Source organism: Lipotes vexillifer, unplaced genomic scaffold (genome assembly GCF_000442215.2).
Source record: "Lipotes vexillifer unplaced genomic scaffold, Lipotes_vexillifer_v1.1 scaffold251, whole genome shotgun sequence".
Taxonomy (NCBI): Eukaryota; Metazoa; Chordata; class Mammalia; order Artiodactyla; family Lipotidae; genus Lipotes; species Lipotes vexillifer.
This window is the reverse complement of record NW_006770868.1, coordinates 1,437,588-1,453,919: the sequence shown is the minus strand read 5'-3', so window position 1 is coordinate 1,453,919 and position 16,332 is coordinate 1,437,588. Positions and strand designations below refer to the sequence as shown.

Below are 16,332 nucleotides of genomic sequence, written 5' to 3'. Positions count from 1 at the left end.
CGCCTTGTACGATGCTTTTGTGGCCCATGGAGGTGTTTTGTGTTTGCAGTCCCTACAATGAGGCTCTGTGCTGATACCATTCAGATTATAGAAATCCTCTCGGCCCCAACAGCTGGTGTTTAGCTTACCTAGCGTGTCTGTGCCCAGGTGTCATGGGCTCCATGGCACAGAGAGAGAGCTGTCCAGCTATCAGCCCTGGCTTGGGACCTCCTTTTCTCTTTTGATCCAAGCCAGGGATGAGTGGGGACCTCTGGAAGGCAGGTGATGGCACACCATGGACCACTGTCCCCAGGGCCCTGCTTTGGCCTTTGGAAACACTGATCAAGTTAGAGGTCCCAGAACAGCCGGGCTCCCTGGTGCACAGTCCAGAGAGAAATGGTTTACTTCTGATAAAATCAGGCTATTAGGAATGAGAGTCCACCTTCCTGTCTGATGTATTAAGTCCTCTGCCAGTCTGTCCCGGATCACTCTAAGTGACCAGCATTCACACCATGTGCTCGTGACCTGTTCTAACCTTAGATATAATACCTCTTGCCATCACTTCAAGCTCTGACTCTTCCCAGTGGGGCCTTGGGCACAGCATGTCACCTTTCTGTACCTTTTTTTTCTCCTCTGTAAAATGGAGGTGGTGGCTCTGATTATCTACTGCAGCATCAAACTACCCCAACACTTAGTGGGGTGAAACAACCACCAATTTAATATGTGGGCCAGGACAGGGCACAGAGAGTACAGCTCATGCAAGCTCCGTGGCACCTGCTGGGCTGGGGACATCCAGGGTGGCTGCTTCCCTCACTTGTCTGATGTCTGGGCTGGGAGGGCTGGCTGGCTGGGGACCGGTTGGCATCACTGTCCTCCATGCGGCCTCTCCTCGTGGCCGTCTGGCCTCCCAGAGCCAGCGCTCCAACAGATGGGAAGCAGAAGCCTCTGGAGACTTAGGTACGGCAATTAGCACAGTGTCACTTCTGTCGTATCTTATTGGTCAAAGCAGCCACATAGCCCACCCGGATCCAAGGGGAAAGGACATAGACCCCTCTGCTTCATGGAAGGAAAGTACAGAACTTGTGACCATCAATCATCCACTGCAAGTGGTACCCATCTCCAAAGAGTGATCGCGAGGAATAGACGAGGCAGGGATGTGCCCTTTGCATCCAGTAGAGCGGCCAAAATGAAAAAGACAGACACTAGCAAGTGTGGGCGAGGATGCGGGGCAGCTGAAGCTCTCCTTCACTGGCTGGTGGAAATGCACAAAGGGACAGCCGTGTGGAGCAGACACTCGCACACAAATGTTCATAGCGGCTTTGTTCGTCATGCCCCAAACTGCAAGCAACCCCGGTGTCTGTCGGCAGTAGAAATGGGTAAATAAACTGTTGTTTATTCATACACTGGAATGCACAGCAGTGGAGAAGACGGACCTGCCGTACACAGCAACGTGGGTGATTCTCACGAATGTGCTGTTGAGGGAAAGAAGCCAGACACACGAGTACTTGCTGTGTGAAGCTCCACCGTAGGAAGTTCACACCTCGGCAAAACCAGTCCGTGTGACGGAAGTCAGATGGAGGTTAGCCTTGGGAGGGTGGGCATGACTGGGAGGATGCCAGAAGGAGCTTTATAGGGTGAGGGGATGTTCCATGCAGTGGTCTGGGTGGTGGTTCCACAGATGTAAACACACATACTGATTCATCGAGCTGTCCGCTATAAGGCCTGGGCTCTTCACTGTATGTCATTTACACTCAATCAAAAATAATTGCTTAGCATGGTGCCTGCTATGTATTAAGTGACCCATAAATAGTAGCTACTGAGGTCATCATCATCATCAATATTAAAGCACCAGAGGGCCGCGACCCAGATGGGTTTATCCGCAGAAACTGGATTTGTGAGGCCTTTCAGCTCAGTGCCCTTGGGGGTTTGGGCAGCTTGTCTGGGCCCTCGGAAACCCTAGTAGCCTTGGGCCCACCTTCTGGCAGGGTGCGGACTCTCCCATCTCTCACATAAATGGAGAAAATTTCCTGTTGGCCTCGGCCCAGCAGTTGCATTTGGCCTTGGTGTGCGTTCTTGGGTCAAGTGCATCTGGCTCTTCTTCCTGGGCCTTGCATCATCCTGGAGAGCCATGTTTGCTCTGTGATAACCCCCTACATCCGCCACCCGGGCTTCTGGGCTCCGGAGGCCAGCTCCGGGGAGCTGGGAGGACAGGCTGGGGAAGGGTCCGCCAGGCCCCCCCAGCTCATAGACCTGGCTGGAGTTTCATCCCATTAAAGGCTCAAAAAGCATTGATTCTTCCCTGACGTCTTTGTTCTTCTGAGAAGTATGCATAAGCATGAACTCACATGCCTGTGATGTGATGATGTGAGGTGGGTTGCGTGTGAGAAGAGAAATGTGCCCCTTTCCTTCCACTTCCCTATAAGATGAACAGGGCATGAGGTGGCCACGGACGCCATGCTGGGGAGACTGTAGGTAGTGGTGGAGACTCTGGTGAACCAAAGTGGGCTGTTTGTCACCCAGCGGCAGCTGACTGTTGCCAGGTAGAACGTGTGGCATGTCAGTGTGGCCGGGTCTTCTGACTTCTCACAAGAAGCCAGAAATCTGGGTTTCTAAGGGAAATATCCTTAATTTTAGATCTTGGCACCTAGCTTGGTTGTACTTTCGGTTTTTCAGGCTGGCTCTGCGTGAGCCTGATAGAACACGTCTGCAGACCTCTGGTATTAGGAGGTGGCCTCAGACCCACCTGGATTAGCATCCTCCATCTCCCACTTTGTAGGTTTGCAACCTTGCCCAGCTCATTTAGTTTTTCTCAGTTTCATCACCTATAAAACAAGGTTGAAGAGAAAGCAATTCCTGTACCACAGGGTCTGTTCCCAGCACGTGATGAACGCTCCTGGGTTTCGGTACCCTGCCCCCCCTCACCCAGCCCATGTTAAATACCCTGGTTTTTGTCTCTTGGTTCCCAGCTCTTGGGGGAGCTAAGAGGAAGGTTTGGGGGTGTCTCAGACTCCAAGGACTACCCTTTACTTTCCCCCCAAGGACCTGCAGGATGCCTTCTGGGCAGGCGTAGAGAGTTCCCTCTGCCCTCAGTCTCAGCCAGTGGAGGAGCCTCTGCAGAGAGGGGCCTTCCTGCTCGGCCCGCAGACCCTCTGGCCCTCCAGTTCCTGAGGATCTGAAGGGAGGTGGGCAGAGTTCCAGAATCTCATCTCTGCCGTGTTCCCTTCACCCCCGTGGGTTGCTGAGACCAGTCCCTCCTGATTCTCACGTGTTCTCCCCTGCTTGTTTCTTTAGAAATTAACAGAAAGAAAAGATCTGCCTTTGATTCCCTGTGCTCTGACCTTGTCATGAGTTTCTGTTCTTCATCGCATCATGGCAATTTCTCCCGAGTTTAGCCTTGTCGAGGGATGGGCTTCTCTCTAGAAATTTGGCCTGGGGGAAACAAGGGAGGATATCGAGCCCTTTTCCCTATCCCAGCTAACAAATGCAGGCGCCTGCAGGAGCCAGGCAGGATATGGAGGGAGTCAGGGGCTTGGGGCGAGGCTCTAGGGATGGGTGGCCACTGCAGAAACTGGGAGCGCGCGTGTGTGCCATTCGGAGGGAGCAGTTGCTACTCAGCCCAGCCTGCGGTGCCTGGGGAGTCGTGGGCCCAGTGTCGCCAAAGCTGCTGACTTTTAAGAGAAGTTATAAATCCGCACTTAATCTGTTGAATATTTTAAAGCCATATCTGTGTATTTTATTTTGGAATAGTTTTAGATTTACGGAAAAATTGCAAAGAGTTCCCACGCCCCCCTCATCTAGTTTCCCCCACTGTTAACCTCACCTCGGTACCTTTGTCAAAACCAAGGAACCAACACAGATCCTTGGCTACTCACTGAACGTCACACTTGGTTGTGATTCCCCAGCTTCCCGTTAATGTCCTCCTTCTGTTCCAGGATCCATCGAAGACACCACATTGCCTTAAATTGTCAGGTCTCCTTAGGCCCCTTTAGTCCGTGACAATTTCATTCTCTCCCGACTTTCCATGACTTTGGCAGTTGTGAGGGGTATTTGGTATTTTGTAGAAGGCCCCTCAGTTTGGGTTTGTCTGATGTTTTCTTGTGCTTAGATGGCGTTGTGAGTTTCTGGAGAGAATCCGCAGAGCTGAGGCGCCTTCTCATCACATCACATGAGGGGCACGTGATACCCACACGGCATCACTGGGCTGGTGGCCTGGTTCCGCGGTAGCATCACCACATCCCCCTTTCCGCGACCCGTTCAGTGCCTTGTTCCTGTCACATTCGTGTGTATTTATCTTATAGTTGGGGATATCGTCCAATGTTACATTATTTTGTTGCTCAAATTGTCCCAGTTTGGGCCATTTGGCTCTTTCAGGTTGGCACTTGCGTTCCTTTGACCTGCCCCATCCTTCACTTTTTTTTTTTTTTTAACTCTTTCTTACTTTCTGGCACTATGAGATGCTCCAGGCTTTTATATGTTCCCTGCCCCAACCCTAGAATCAGCCATTTCTCCTTGGAGCCCCACTTGAGTTTTAAATTTGGAAATTAAGTCAAATTTAAAAACGAAAACACTTTGTGGGCCAAATGAGCCACATATGTGGGCCACATGCAGACAAGGACGATCTTGTATAATCCCTAAAGCATCCTTTCGAGAGAAGCACTAGTCTGATCCCCACTTTACAGATGAGGAAACCGAGGCACAGAGAGGTCAGGGCAGAGACTGAGGCCAGGCAGCCTGGTGCCAGATGCCACCCTCCTAGTGCTGCTTTTTGGCCCCAAGGGGTCAGGGCATGGGAAAGGAGTGTGCCTCAGGACAGTGGGCTTGGAGCCAGGTGCCCAGGGAGATGGCAGTGCCCTGACCAGAGGAGGGGGACCAGGAAGGAAGGGTTTGGTTTTAGACATGCAGGTGATGGAATGGCTACCCAGGGCAAGGAGGGAAGTGTCATCCTGAACAGTGATGGGAGCAGAATGGCAGGAGAACCAGAGGTCTCATATACTTAGGCAGAAAGAGGAGGGAAAATGGGTATAGTTTTCAAAAACATTTTTAAAATTAAAATTTTTTGCTGAGTTGTCACCTTGTATTAGTTAGCTATTGCTGCATAACAAATTACCCCCCCCCATACTTAGTGACTTAAGCAATGATCTTTATTATGTGCTAGTGTCTGTGGGTCAGGACTCTCATACAGCCTAGCTGGGTCCTGTAGGTCAGGGTCTCTCACAGGCTGCCATCGAGATGTTGGCCAGGACTGTTGTCATCTCAGTGCTCGACTGCGGCAGGATTGCCTCCAGGCAAAGTCAGTGTTTCTGGGCAGGATCCAGTTCCTCATGATCATTGAACTGAGGCCCTCGCTTCCTCACTGGCCACTGGCCAGAGGCAGGCTTCTCCATCACGGCAACTTGCTTCTTCACAGCTGGCAGGAGAGGGCAAGTGAGAAGGAAGAGGGGGTGGGGGGAAGCATGCATGAACCAGGCGGTGGGAGAGACCACCAGCAAGATGGAGTGACAGTCTTCTAGTCTCAGGAGGGCCATGTCTCACGTTGGCTGACTCCTCTTCATTAGAAGCCAGTCTCTAGATCCAGGCAATGGTCTTGGGGAGGGGATCACACAAGAACGTGAACACCAGGAGGTGGGGCTTGTTGAGGACCGTGTCAGAAGCTTCCCGCACATGCCATGCCAAACAGTCTGCTAAACGTTCTATCCTCACTGCATTCCAAGGAAGCAAGGACTGTCTTGATTGCTTCCCTGTCCAGACAAGCAAAGGAGGGCTCAGAGAGGTGCAGTGACTTGCCCGAGGTCACACAGCTCGTGGTGGGTAGAGCTAAATTCAAACTCCAGTCTGAGTCCTAGTAGCCCACTGGTGTTTCTCTGACTGTCCCCGGGCCGCCGCTCCAGCACAGCCTTGGAGCTTGGCTGAAAACAGATTGCCCGCCAACCCCACGCAAGCTAGACCAGACTTGGAGGAGCCTTCAAGTCAGCATTAACAGACTTCTGTCCAGGGGATCCACATGCTCCCTAGAATCTGAGAGTGGTATGTATTCTGCCTCTCTGTGTGGCCAGGACATGGTAACGTGGAAAGGCAGGAGAACCAGAGGTCTCATATACTTAGGCAGAAAGAGGAGGGAAAATGGGTATAGTTTTCAAAAACATTTTTAAAATTAAAATTTTTTGCTGAGTTGTCACCTTGTATTAGTTAGCTATTGCTGCATAACAAATTACCCCCCCCCATACTTAGTGACTTAAGCAATGATCTTTATTATGTGCTAGTGTCTGTGGGTCAGGACTCTCATACAGCCTAGCTGGGTCCTGTAGGTCAGGGTCTCTCACAGGCTGCCATCGAGATGTTGGCCAGGACTGTTGTCATCTCAGTGCTCGACTGCGGCAGGATTGCCTCCAGGCAAAGTCAGTGTTTCTGGGCAGGATCCAGTTCCTCATGATCATTGAACTGAGGCCCTCGCTTCCTCACTGGCCACTGGCCAGAGGCAGGCTTCTCCATCACGGCAACTTGCTTCTTCACAGCTGGCAGGAGAGGGCAAGTGAGAAGGAAGAGGGGGTGGGGGGAAGCATGCATGAACCAGGCGGTGGGAGAGACCACCAGCAAGATGGAGTGACAGTCTTCTAGTCTCAGGAGGGCCATGTCTCACGTTGGCTGACTCCTCTTCATTAGAAGCCAGTCTCTAGATCCAGGCAATGGTCTTGGGGAGGGGATCACACAAGAACGTGAACACCAGGAGGTGGGGCTTGTTGAGGACCGTGTCAGAAGCTTCCCGCACATGCCATGCCAAACAGTCTGCTAAACGTTCTATCCTCACTGCATTCCAAGGAAGCAAGGACTGTCTTGATTGCTTCCCTGTCCAGACAAGCAAAGGAGGGCTCAGAGAGGTGCAGTGACTTGCCCGAGGTCACACAGCTCGTGGTGGGTAGAGCTAAATTCAAACTCCAGTCTGAGTCCTAGTAGCCCACTGGTGTTTCTCTGACTGTCCCCGGGCCGCCGCTCCAGCACAGCCTTGGAGCTTGGCTGAAAACAGATTGCCCGCCAACCCCACGCAAGCTAGACCAGACTTGGAGGAGCCTTCAAGTCAGCATTAACAGACTTCTGTCCAGGGGATCCACATGCTCCCTAGAATCTGAGAGTGGTATGTATTCTGCCTCTCTGTGTGGCCAGGACATGGTAACGTGGAAATGGAATCTCTCTCTCTCTCTCTCTCTCTCTCTCACACACACACACACACACACACACACACACACACACACACACACTTAAGGGTTAGGCTTGGTCCTTTTGGCTCTGAAGGAAAATGGAGGCTTAAGTGTCCGATCTCAGTGATCAAGGGAAAGATGTGGCTTCCCAAAGTTCTCAGTCGCTTTTGGGGTCCTTCCAAGCAGAAGAATCTTGAAATTAAATGAGATGCATGATGCGCAGGAAATGCTTAGCACAGTGGCTACGTGTAGGAAGCAGCATGATGATGAGACTCATTATTAATGTTAATGATTATTATTAACTCTTTTCATTGATATTATTAGTTCCAGTGTAACAAAAACTTGATCTACCTCGACTTCAGTTTAGAGAAGAGATTTTGATTCTTTCCATTTGGTCCAGTTCACTGGTTTACAATATAAAGATACTTAGTTTGGAGCTGGTGGTGTTGGGTGTTTGTTCAGGGGGAACAATTAATTTGCAGTTCAGTAAATAATACCTGGTTGGGTCTGGGTGCCGAGAGGCAGTGAGGTTGGTCCCCACCTGGGACTATGGGTCGTTCCTGGGCCTGTCCCTGGGCAGGATGGCATTCGGTGTCTCGGCCATCAGCGAGGTCTCTGAAGAGCCTGGCCACCCCCAGGGCAGGCAGGAGGACGCAGGGCTGGGACAGAGAGCCTGATGAGCTGTCTTGTTCCCTGCAGATCAGGAGCGATACCTCACAGATCTTGGAGGAAAACATCCCCCTCCTTAAGGCCAAGGTGATGGAAATGCGTGGCATCTACACCAAAGTGGACCAGCTGGAGGTGAGTCCAGGATAATGAGCTTTCTTTGTGAGCTCCACGGACTTGTTCTGGCTCTTTCGTTGTCTCTTCCAAGATGCTGATCTGGCCTTGATAGTGTCAGGCCTTAGACCCAGTGGAGTGGGGTGGTAGCCAAAAAGGGGCCTACACAGTCTTTCTAAAATATGACACATATGAATTTATATAAAGTACCCATTTAAAAATCAGGGTACTTTATATAAAAATCTGAATTTTCAGCTGCTTTTGGAAATTCAGAAGCTTTCATAACCCTAGACCCACCCTTCTTTAAATACTTTATTCTGTTTATTTTTTAAGGTATAAATACATAAAGTGCACACATAGTAAGTGTACAATTCCGTGAATTTTTACACATATAAACTCCCATGTGAAGATGACCCAAACTGAGAAATAGAACATTTCCAACACCTAGGCTATATTCTGGTAGAGCTGGTGGCAGCCGCCCCTCAGACGAGACATGTGTTCTGCATTTCACCACAGTCTGCACCATGCCCTATTGCCTCAATGCTGACTTATTTCACCCGCCTTTTACCTGTGTGGGCACCAGGCTAAGGTGCATGGTATCTCATTTCCTCTTGGCTGCACTGCAACGTCAGTATCCTCACAGTCCCATCTCCTAGAGGAGGAACACGAGTTCTGAGAGGGTAAGTCACTTCTCCGGGGTCACACAGCTAATTCTGTGAAGCTGGGACTTCAGTTTACATCCTCTGGAGCCCAAGCTCTTACTCAAACTGGGGCCCTTGGCTTGGGCTCCTGGCTTCTTGCACAGTGAAGGACCGGGAGGCTGGAGGAGCCTGCAATTTAATAGCTGTCACCTAGACCAAGGGAATGTGTGCCCCTCTGAGCTGTGGAGGAAAGGAGCCTGGCAGTGGGCCCTAGAGTTAACAGAGAATTAACATTCTTGTCAGCAGAGAATGAGGCAGGAATATAATTAAAACTTTGCCCTTGGAATAGCTGATCGATCTGAATTTTATTCCACATGTTTGAAAGAGGAAAGAAAATGTGAAGATTTGTAGCCCTGGTTCTTGCCTTGCTTGGGCTGGCCCAACTCTCAAGCCCAATTTTTTCCTTAGTATTCAGTCCGCTAGCATTTACTGAGGACCTACTATGCGCCGCTGCAGGGCTCTCACAGTGAGAAAGACAGAGTCCAAGGGTACGTTCCAGCCAGGAGAAACACAGCAACAAAGCATGACCATAGCATTTCCCGGGGCTGCTGTTACAAGTTATCACAAACATAGTGGCTTAAAACAACATGTATTTAGCATCTTACAGCTCTTGAGGTCAGAAGTCCAAAATGTGTCAGCAGGAGTCAGCAGGGCTGGTTCCTTCTAGAGGCTCTGGGGGAGAGTTCACGTCCTGGCCTTTTCCAGTGTCTGGAGGCTGCCTGCGTCGCTCAGCTCATGGTGCTGTCCTCCACCTTCAAAGCCCACAGCGTAGCATCTTCCAGGCTCTGTCCTCCTCTGACTCTCCTGCTTCCATCTTATAAGGATGCCTGTGATTACCCGGAAAATCCAGGACAGTCTCCCCAGCTCAAGATCCTTATTCACACCTGCCAAGTCCCTTTGGCCACAGGTTCTGGGAATGAGGATGGGATATTTTGGGGGCCCATGATTCTGCTGACCACATTCACCAAGGGTGACCTAGAGGGAGTCGAGTGCTCTGGAGGGAAGTCGCGAGCAAGGAATGGAACCTTCTGGGCCCCCGGAGGGTGAGTGGAAGGAGCTGTGCTGGGTGCGTGAGGGCACAGCTCGGGCAGAGGCTCAGAGGCGGGGGGCATCTGCGCTCTGGGGCAGGAAGGAGCCGGGGACACTGGAAGGATCCGGGGAGGGCCAGGCTACAGGGATGAGGAAGGTCATGACCTGAGCGGGGCTGGAGAAATTAGGCAGCAGGCGGCCCGTTGTCTAGGCCTTCCACTCCAAGGTCAGCATGGTGGCCTTTTTCCTGAGGAATAGGAAGCCACTGAAGACACAGCGTGGCTCGTTGGTTAGCAGTCATTCCCCACTCCTGGCCCCTGGCCACCACTCATCTACTCTGAGTCTATGGATTTGCCTCTGGAACATTTCACATCATATGTGGCCTATGGTGTCTGTCTTATTTTACTTTGCACAATGCTTTCAAGGTTCATGCAGGTTGGAACATGTGTCAGAACTTCATTCCGTTTTATGAATGAATAGTATTCCATTGTAGGGATGGCTATACCACATTTTGTTTATCCATTCATCAGTTGATGGGTCCTTGGGTTGTTTCTACTTTGGGGCTATTATGAATAATGCTGCTATGAACATTCATGTTCAGGTTTTTGCGTGGCTATACATTTTCATTTCTCTTGGGTAAATACCTAGGACTGGAATTGCTGGGTCATGTGGTAAGTCTTTCTAGGAACTGCCAAGACCAGTTTCCAAAGTGTTGACACCATTTTACTCTCCCACCAGCAGTTACTGTAAGCTTTAGATGGAGATTGCAAACTCAGATGCCAGCAGGATCCAGGACTGTACTGGGCAGTCAGGTATTAGAAGACCAACCCCAAGCCACCCCCGCTTACTTTCTGGGACGAGCTGGAGCTGAGAAGCAACTCTCCCCTTCAGTGGGGTGTGAATCTCTCAGCTGCCACAGTCCCCACTCTGCCCTAGAGTCTCCCCAACACTGAGGCTAACTAAGTGGCATTTGCCTCTTGTCAACCCCCGGGACTGCTGCTTTCCTTAGACTAGAGATATTTCTCTGTAACTGGGTCTCCATTAAAAGGAAGAGGGCTTCCCTGGTGGCGCAGTGGTTGAGAGTCCGCCTGCCGATGCAGGGGACGCGGGTTCGTGCCCCGGTCCGGGAAGATCCCACATGCCGCGGAGCGGCTGGGCCCGTGAGCCACGGCCGCTGAGCCTGCGCGACCGGAGCCTGTGCTCCGCAACAGGAGAGGCCACAACAGTGAGAGGCCCGCGTACCGCAAAAAAAAAAAAAAGGAAGAAAAAGTTAGTCCAAGAGGGTCATGGATTTCAAGGCAAATGGGAGAATATGTATTTCCCACTAAGCTGCATGTGACATGAGAACAATAAAACTTAGGACCCGATCAGACCCCAATCTGAGGCGGATGGATTCCAGAGCCAGACCACCTGGGCCCCAGATCTGCCCCTTGGTTAACTCACTCACCCTCTCAGCATCAGTTTCCTCCTCGGCAAATTGTGACTATGTCATCGTGAAGGTGTTAGTCCAGCACCTGGCATCTTGTAGATGCTCGCTGAGGACAGGCTATCACTATGGTGGTGGCCATTGCCCACAGGCTGAGAGCCAGAATCTGGGATGCCTGCTCATCACTCGGCCCAGCCGACTGGGGGCTCCAGGGCTTAACATGTCAGGGGGTTCCAGGGAGCCCGAGACCACTCAGCTCTCAAATCAGTGTGACCCATGAGAGGGGAGGCTTGGGAACCATGGGGGTGACCTTTGAGGCCAGAAAAAACTAACATTTACCGAGCACCTGCTATGAGCCAGGGACTCTTAAGTGCTTTAGTTGAAACAACTTGCTTCACCCTCACAGCAGGCCCAGGAGGAAGGTCCCATTATTAGTCCTATTTTGTAGAGAAAGTGGCTGAGGCACAGAAAGGCAAAGTTATTTACCCAAGGTCACACAGCTAGGAAGTGGTGGAGCTGGGATTGCAAAAGTCAGTGCTGGCGTTGGCACCCTTTCTGGACTGGGCCCTGCTCTGAAGCTGGGGGCCTTTGCCACAAGGATTCAGATACATCATTCAGGACTCACAAGTAAATTTGAAAACAATGTGACTTTCCCTTCTCTCTCATCCCTCCCCCACTTTCCTTCTTTCCTTCCCTCCTTCCTTCCCTCCCTTCTGATAATAAAAGTGGTTCATTTTCATTGCAGAGAAAGTTGCATAGAAGCCGCCTATAGCCCCAGGGGTGGTCCCGGTTAGCGGCCACCCCCCTTCTGTCCTCTCTCCTCCCCTCTCTGTGTGGATGCGTGTCCGCGTCTTTCCAGTTTCCCCGCATCAGCTTTCCTGGCCAGGTTTCGGCCTCTCCCTGGCTGCGGCTTGGCCGGGCTGCCCTCTCTGGCAGGCACTTCGGAGGCGGTTCCGACCTCGTGAGCGCACATTCCTCAGCATCCCTCATACTCCCCGCCACATCGGTATTAACGGTATTAACGCAGGGAGCGTAAAATTGGAATCGGCTGGAGGAGGGACTGTAGAACTTTCTTTTGTGTCTTACAACCAGATGTGCAGGCCCAGCAAGGCCAGGGGAAGCTTCCCAGCCTGTGGCTCCTTGTCCCACCGCCCCCCCAAACACACACACACACACACACACACACACACACACGCACGCACGCACGCACGCACGCACTTGATGTGGCTTATTCAGAGCCTTTCAGCTCTGCCCCTGCCAGAACCACAGGGCGGCGGCAGCACAACAGTGCCACCATCTTGTGTTCATCCAATGTCTTTTTGCTAAAGATGCAGTCATGCATGCATGCGTGCATGTATTCATTCCTGTGTGTGCATTGATTCATCCATGCATGTGTGCATTCGTGGTGCATACATGCATTCGTGTGTGCATTCATTCATTCATTCATGCTTGCATGTATTCATTCCTGTGTGTGCGTTGATTCGTACGTGCACGTGTGGATTCATCCATGCGTGCATGCATTCATCCATGCATACATTCATTCGTGCGTGCACACTCATTCATTCATTCATGCTTGTGTGCATTCATGCCTCCACCATCCAGCTGAGCCCCTTCCAGCTGACCAGGCCCTGGCTGTGGCCTTGTGAACAACACTGACTCAGCATCTGCTCTTCCAGAACTCACATCTGGAGGGAGATGGACCATGAACAAGCAGACAGGAAGTTCAGAGGGAGAAGAGAGCTAGGAAGACGGGGAAACGGGGTGGCTCTGCAGTGACGTGGGGCATGTTAGATTAGGTGGTTGCGGAAGGCCTCTCTGTCGGGGGACAGTGGATCCAGGGCCTGAGAGACAAGCAGGGTTCACCCCATCGAGAACAGAGAAGTGCTGCCAGTCTGGAGAGAGCTGGTGCAAAGGCCCTGTGGAGGGTGAGGACTGGCGTTTTCAAGGAACAAAAGGGCAGCCTGTGTGGCTGGTGTGTGGGACACGGGGAGAGGCAGGGCTGGGTGGTGGTGGGCCTTGCAGGATGGGCTGACCGGGGCTTTCCATCCAGTGAAGGGAGGCTCCCTCGTGGGGCCCAGCACTGAGGGGGTCTCCTGCCTCTTCCTGGTGCAAGAAAATCTCTTGCATTTTAATATTGGAACAGGGAGGTCCGCAGAGGGGGGCTTTTCTGAAATGGCACCGGAGCCGCCACCTTTGGCGGCCTTCCCGGGTGTACGTGCAGTGCACGTACAAACACATGCACGTGTACACACCACACAGACACATGCACACAACATATGGACACACATGCAAACATACACACAACACACACAAACACATGCACACAACACACAAACATAGGTACCCACGGAAACACACATGCACACAACACACAGGCACACCAGAAGTTACAAATGAGTTTCACCGGGCCTGCACAGTACTTTTTTAAATTGTGAAATTATTGCTAACGTTTTTAAAAACTGGACACTTTTCATAAAATCTGAATGTCCTTTTTTTTTTCTTTTTAAATGATGTTATCTGATATTAATTGAGCTCTTAATATACCCTAAGCACTTAACTGCAGAACAAGGTTGGTATTATTATTATTCCCATTTTACAGATAAGAAAATTGAGTATAATAGAAATGAAGTAACTTGTCGAAAGGCACACAACTAGTAAGTGATAGAACCTGGATTCTAGTCCAGAGAATCTGACCCCAGCATTCTCTTTTCTTTTCTTTTTTCTTTTGAAATTGGAGGTTCTGCAGTAGAGACCCAGAGCTGAGTGACCCTTGGGGGCCGGGACCCAGCATTCCAGTTCACCCTGTCCGCACTCATCCTACTTCACCCGCTTGTCACCTGCCTGCCCCTTGGCAGCTTCTGAGTTTGAGACGCCTCCAATGTCCATCAAATATTAAAGTGAACGATTTCTAAAAACTCCATTTTTCATAAAGAAGGCTGTGCAGCCTAAGTCCCCTCTCTGCCACTTCCTGGCTGTGTGACTTTGGGCAGGTGGTCCAACCTCTCTGAGCATCAGTTTACCTCCTCTGTAAAATAGAGGCTAAACAGAGGGTCACTAGAAGGTGAGAGGACACGAGTGGAGGCTCGGCCAGGCCAGGCCTCCAAGGGGGAGGTGTCACTGTTACTGTCTGGGTTTCTGAAGGTGCCCCCAGCTGGGCAGGTGCTGCCTGAACTCTCCCGGAGCCCATGGGGCCAGGTGAGAGGGAGGCAGCCAGGAACACACCCCATTCTGCGCAGATGTGGCATCACTGCTTTCCCCTCTCCCACCAGGCCTTTGTCAAGATGGTCGGGCACCACGTCTCCTTCCTGGAAGCCCACGTGCTTCAGGCCGAGCGGGACCACGGGGCCCTCTCACAGGCCCTGCGGAAGTGGCTGGGCTCCTCGGGGCTCCCCACCTTCGGGAACGTGAGTATCCCCTACTTCCCTGCCCCCTCCCAGACCCTGGAGCAGGGAGAGGGGCTCAGGAAACAGGAGTTCAAAGGGCAGGGCTGGCTTCTGCAGACAGGAAACAGCATCTGGCCGGCCGGTGGGGAGTTGGCTAGGTGGCTGGAGTGTTGCAGTGCCTCCCTCGTGCGCCCCTGCGTGCCCTGAGCCGCGTGCTTCGGTGCCGTGACTGCCCGCCGCCTCACCCACCAGTTAGTAAGAGCTGCTGTTTGCCAAGCACTGTGGTCCATCTGGGGTTACCATGGCGAATAGAAGCAGCGCCTGCCCTCCTGTCCCTTCCTTCCACACCTAAGGATGTGCTCAGAGTGACTTCCAGAATTCAGGCAGTGTCCCCCTTCCCAAGGCACAAGTCGGCCTCTAGCAGACCAGAAAACAAGAGACGGTGAGAGGGGCAGCCAGCCTGCAGCTTGCAAAGGCCTCTCTCTCCCACATCGCTGCTTTCCTGGGATCCTCCCTATAAGAAAGGAAGGGTCATTGTGTCCCTTTTACTGATGGAAAAACTGAGGCCAGACTGATCCTGCCTTGCCGAGACCTTCAGTGTTTAAGCACCTCTGTCTTTCCGGCTTACTGATTCCCTAGTCTAGGGGACATTGGGCAGTGTCTGGAGATGTTGCAGTTGTCACAACTGGAGGCAAGTGGGTAGAAACCAGGGATGCTTTTAAGCAGCCTAGAGTGTACAGGACAGCCCCCCACACCAGAGAATTATCTAGCCCTGAACATCAGTAGTGCTGAGTTTGAGAAACCCCACTCTAAGCTGGATTTGATAATTTTATGTCAGGTCTGCTTTAAGCACTTTGTGTGCTGTTGTATATGGCATCTGGTTCTCATGCCAGTCTTTGGAGGAAGGTACTTTTGTCATTTCCCCATTTTACAGATGCGGAGACCGAGGCTCAGGGTGGTGAAGGGACTTGTCGGAAGCCACACTGCCTCAAGTAGCAAGGCCAGGTTGGAGCCCTGGTTGACCTATCTCCAGGGTCTTGCCCTTTCCAGGAAAGGGGTCTTGCTCAGCCAGCTGCTCTGTCCTGCCCCCCAGTGGGGTCTCTCACTGTTCCTTGGGCCCTGCCTGGGGGTCCCCCTCTGCTCCTCTGTTCTCTCTGTCCCTCCTGCATGCCCCCTTCCCTGTCTCCACTTAGTGTTCTCACAAAGGCTCGTATATCGAGCGTTTACAGTGTTCCAGGCACTGCTGAGGTATTTCATGTGCGTTAATTCATTTACTTTTCCCGACCATCGTGTACGCTGGGAATGAACGTTATCCCCATTTGACTGATGAGGAAACGGAGTAGTTGCAGTGTTGCCACTCTGGCCCCATGTGAACTCATTCTTTTTGGCTTGGGATGCCTGCCTGGGTGTCACTCTCCAGTCCCTGCCAGGACCCCACTGCTCTGTCTTGTATTACACCTGCCTGAGGCATGTGCTGCTTACCTGCCTGCCTCCAGGTGAGGGACTTGCCCAAGGCCAGTAGCAGCTAGACAGTGGCCTCACAGATCTCATGATCTCGGAACTCCTATTGATCCTTTAGAGCCAACTTAATACCACCTCCTCTGAGAAGCCCTCTGGGATTGCCCCTTCTCCAGCCAAATGTGGTCTCTCCTGCCTTTCAGTGAAGTCAGGAGTTGCCTTCTTGGTCCCTTGAGTTATGGTGACTGTTCCGGCGTGACCAGGAGCCCCCCAATCACACAGTGCTCTGCCCGCTGATGGCTTAGAAGCACCATGGGGGAGGAAGGACAGAGGACCTTGGCTGCCCGTGGTCTGCAGCAGGGATCCTAACAGTGGGGTCTGCT

At 51.9% G+C, this 16,332-nt stretch overlaps 1 protein-coding gene across 1 annotated transcript in view; it reads left to right on the top strand.

Moving 5' to 3' along the window:
• The window catches only part of BCAS4 (breast carcinoma amplified sequence 4), a 62,570-nt gene that overhangs the window by 19,102 nt on the left and 27,136 nt on the right, over nt 1-16,332 (top strand). The window contains exons 3-4 of the mRNA XM_007446377.1: nt 7,872-7,973; nt 14,378-14,512. Of these exons, the coding sequence (XP_007446439.1) occupies nt 7,872-7,973; nt 14,378-14,512 (237 nt within the window). The remainder of the gene's footprint in view (nt 1-7,871; nt 7,974-14,377; nt 14,513-16,332) is intronic.